A 3,918-nucleotide genomic window follows, 5' to 3' on the forward strand; every position below is an offset into this window, starting at 1 on the left:
CATTGTCTTCACCAAGCCTACTGGTTCTATTTCTTTAACCTTTTCATTTCCTCATTCATGTGTTGATGAACCTGATCATTACTGTTTGAAGACTTTGACTGAAGACTTTCTCTGTTTCCTCAATCCAATTTCTTCAGACACACTGTCTTCAGCCTGCTTATCCTGTGTTTACGCTACTTGTGCTCTATGTTTGTTTTTCATATCATCATGATGACTATGCTGTTACTCTGTTATGCTTACACTTGAGTACTTATTCCGTTGCTAGTTGTTCGTGACTTAGGAATTTTCTCACCCCCGAAATTCCTCCGTGACGAATTTGTAAAAATCACCTATTCACCCCCCCTCCCCCTCTAGTCGACTTAACGCACTTTCAGTAGGGCGGCATCTACACTGGCCGAGACCAGTGCTGGGGCAACGGTGAACCGATGGGGATGGTGGCTTGGGTAGAGTGGCGCACGACAGCGACACAGGCCGCAACCAGTGCCGAAGGATGGGTCGTGGGAATGGAAGAAGGAAGACAAATAGGAGGAAGAAGACGATGATCACAGAATTTTACCACCAAAACAAATAAAAGAGTGGTGATAGTTGCTCTCATGGTATTTGCTAAAGAAATTGATATATTTCGCCCATGGCAACGCACGGGCATTCTGCTAGTCTTCATTATATTGCATTCTCACTTATAACAATGTTGCACTTGTGTAACTGTATGCGCAGAAATACGCAACGATCTAGAACTACCTCACTAAGTATGATGAGCCGTTCAGGTATAGGAAAACCTGAAGTGTCACTTTTTAGATAGGTACTCTGATCTAAAGTCCTTCTGTAGCCGATCTTTTGACTCCTCTTTGGCCGATAGTATAACATCATTGATAAAACTCTTGTCCGGGAACTCATCCGGCACAAGGCTTCTATATACATCAAATTGCTCGTCCGCTTCTTCCTTTTTGTCCAAAAGTGCATATACAATGCCCTGCAACGAAGAAACACAGCGGACAGAGAGATCTCAGAACAGGAGTCAGAGAACATATCAAACCTGCAAATGGTCAAGGAATACCTGGCAAAGATGAGGCCGAAAATCCCTTGGATCCTCGTTAATAAGAGTTCTCAACTTCTCTGATGCAACATCCAGGTCACCCTGCAGCACCACGAAGGCGGGAGGGAATTCCATTGGAAATCAGAAACATGCCGTGTGCTCAGGACTTCAGTATGATCTGTTACCTTGACAACATGCATCTGTGCAATCAGAAGCTTTATGTTGCGCTCTTCTGGGACCCTTTCCTCGGATACTGCAAGTTGCAAAGCTTTCTCCAGCATCTCAAAAACAGTTGGACCTTCGAGCCTTTTATGCATGCACAATGCGAGGCCCTGCAAAAATGGGGAATGTGGAAGGAAAACATCAGCTAGGTTTGTAAATACCACACCAGGAAAGACTGCAGTAAAAGGAGAGTTTCACTAATGGATGATCGCATTGCAAATTTGCAACCTGTCCTTGTTATAAAACCAGAATGGCAAGTTGCAGTACCGCCCGGTGCATGCTGCAAAGGCCTGAAATACGAATGCGGACCAAACATCTCTCACATACGAACTCTACTACAACTGTGTTTCCCTTGTGAATTTATGCGTACCAGGGCTTAACCAATAGTACATCAGGTGTCATCCAATACATAAACAAGAAAAGCTTTGTTATAGTGTATATATACAAACAAAATCATTTGACCTTCAGAAAATGGAAGACCTAGTTTTGGTTCCCTCTTAATCAAAATGCAGATCTACTGATTGGCACCAGCCGTTAAAGATTGGACAGTATGAGAAATTTTAAGTTGGTATTTTTCCTTGAGAAATCTTAGCATTGTAACAAAGTTCGCATCTAGAAGTTGGCATACTCTAGTAAAAATTACAGCAATTTGCAACAATGCTCATGGTACAATAACTCTTCTCTTGATCTCCTACCTACCAGTACTGATTTCATTTCCCAAAATCTACCCAGCAATCATAGAGTGTGACCATCTAATCATTATATAATACAGTATTAACAAGAGCAAACTGCAGGTAAGAAAGAAAGCGTGTGCGTATGTATTGTGTACCCACATGGAGAGCCCGGACGAGGAGGGGCTTCTCCGCGAGGACCTCCTGGAAGAGCCGCTCGGCGGTGGCGATGTCCCCGTTGAGCTCGTGCAGCAGCGCCTCCATGAGCCGCCACTCCACCTCGCCGGGCTCGGCCTCCCGCAGCTGCGCCACGTAGCGCAGCGCGCCGCCCCAGTCCTTGCGCCGCATCCTGGCGAAGAGCACGCACTTGAGAGCGTCCACGTCGCCCGGGTCCTCGCTCAGGACCTCCAGGTACATCTGGACCTCGTCGTCGTCCTCTTCCTCCTCCTCCTCGTCGCTTGGCTGCATCCAGGCCGCATCCACCTCCTCCTCCTCCTTCCGAAACCACTCCGCCTCGTCCTCCTCTTCTTGATCCCCTTGGTCGGGTTCTTCTTGCTGCCCCTTGGTGTCGTCTTGCGGTTGCTGCGTGGGTGGGGGAGGGGCGGCGAGTGACGGGAGGGGGCGCCGGACGCCGGAGAGGGAGAGGATGGAGGCGACGAGCAGATAGAGCAGGGTTCTCGAGGCGGCCGTGATTGATGAGAGGAGGTTGGTGGTGGGGGCCTTGGAAGAGGAGAGGCGCCGGCGTTGGGGAGGGAGAAGGGAGCAGGAGGGTGAGCGGCGCCGATTGGTGGGGAACTGGAGCGAGGGGGTGACGGTGGGCTTGTGGCGGGAGAGGCGGCGGAAGGGCACGAACGATGTGCTAGCGGTGGACAAGAAGCTCATCGCCATGGCCGGAGCTGTGGCCACAACGAGGAAAAAGAGGACAGGGGGATTGCAGTGGCACACTACTTCTCGAGTGGGGCACTTCAACCTCATGTTCCACAGAAGAAAAATATCCATAAAAAGGGAAATAGCATTTCAAAGTTTCTAACGGCCTGCGGGTACTCTATTCTGGAAAACCCCACTACGATTCTGTCACCCTCTTTTGTTCTCATCACAATATTAAGACACAAAATAAGGAGTCCCTATTTTATTTTTTTGCAGAAACTTGACGAGTACATATATATATAGCTTACAAACAGACCAGTTGTTATCTGTGAATGGTAGACGGAACATGTCATACAACCACATAGATTTGTCTTCATGGTTGCAGCATATGGGCAAAATGCTTCCTGTTATGCTATTTAGAGGAACAGCCCAAATGGAGAAAGGAACTTGTCTTGTGCAAAATTAAGCACAATTTGCCTACAAATATATAAAAACCGAAATGTTTGTGTTTCTTCAAAATTTATGTGCTCTCGCAAAAGGGTTTGCAAGTCTTGTCTGCCTCCGGCCTAGTTGTCAGTTTTCTTACTGTACATCTCAGGCTTGAGAACTCCAACATAGGGCAGGTTGCGGTAGAGCTCCGCATAATCCATACCATAGCCAACAACAAAGCTGTCGGGGCACTGCAGAGGAATACAAACAGTTTGGCGATTAATTAAGGGACCGATACTGTAGGATAGCTTGTCAGTACGATTTGCTATAGATGGAGGAGGCAAACTAAAATCATAATTGATGTTACAAAGTAGCCTCTAAGGACTTTAGGTTCCAAGTTTGGCTTTGTGCCATATAGTGAAATGTTAAAAGGGGGTGATATTTCTACCTCGAAGCCTCTGTAAAATTTTCCACCCCCTACTTGCTGAAAATCGACTGTCCTCCTTGCTGGTTTGTCCAGGAAAGTGCAAACTGATATGGACAGTGCTCCTTTCTTTTGTAAATGGGCAATGAGACAGGAAACAGTATTCCCTGTGTCCACAATATCTTCAACCTGCAAGATGCAAAACCATCATCAATGAATGGATAATCACCAGAACAGACCCATAGTCAAAACAAATGGACGTAACAACCCCC

The 3,918-nt window shown here is 46.9% G+C and overlaps 2 protein-coding genes across 2 annotated transcripts in view; both read right to left on the bottom strand.

Annotated features, from left to right (window-relative positions):
- Positions 1–597: 597 nt before the first annotated feature.
- On the bottom strand, positions 598–2,916 carry LOC119328829 (protein SLOW GREEN 1, chloroplastic-like). Its single transcript, XM_037601826.1, has 4 exons — positions 2,089–2,916; positions 1,219–1,365; positions 1,055–1,135; positions 598–970 (listed from the first exon to the last, which is right to left on the bottom strand). Exons 1-4 carry the CDS (start codon positions 2,899–2,901, stop codon positions 785–787), a joined length of 1,227 nt encoding a protein of 408 aa, XP_037457723.1. The 5' UTR covers positions 2,902–2,916; the 3' UTR covers positions 598–784.
- Positions 2,917–3,027: 111 nt separating this feature from the next.
- LOC119328838 (hypoxanthine-guanine phosphoribosyltransferase-like) overlaps positions 3,028–3,918 on the bottom strand; it is a 3,268-nt gene continuing 2,377 nt past the window's right edge. The window contains exons 2-3 of the mRNA XM_037601836.1: positions 3,671–3,835; positions 3,028–3,473 (exon numbers count right to left, since the gene is read on the bottom strand). Coding sequence (XP_037457733.1) covers positions 3,360–3,473; positions 3,671–3,835 — 279 coding nt within the window. The 3' untranslated portion in view covers positions 3,028–3,359. The remainder of the gene's footprint in view (positions 3,474–3,670; positions 3,836–3,918) is intronic.

This window comes from Triticum dicoccoides, chromosome 1B, assembly GCF_002162155.2.
Source record: "Triticum dicoccoides isolate Atlit2015 ecotype Zavitan chromosome 1B, WEW_v2.0, whole genome shotgun sequence".
Lineage (NCBI taxonomy): Eukaryota > Viridiplantae > Streptophyta > Magnoliopsida > Poales > Poaceae > Triticum > Triticum dicoccoides.

Bases quoted from the DNA above. Each gene is read 5' to 3' on its own strand.
- LOC119328829 (XM_037601826.1), bottom strand. From the start codon at position 2,901: ATGAGGTTGAAGTGCCCCACTCGAGAAGTAGTGTGCCACTGCAATCCC. The intron at 1,366-2,088 runs GTGGGTACACAA...CCATTTTTGCAG, and splicing joins TCCTCGTCCGGGCTCTCCAT to GGCCTCGCATTGTGCATGCA. The intron at 1,136-1,218 runs GTAACAGATCAT...GTGGTGCTGCAG, and splicing joins CACAGATGCATGTTGTCAAG to GGTGACCTGGATGTTGCATC.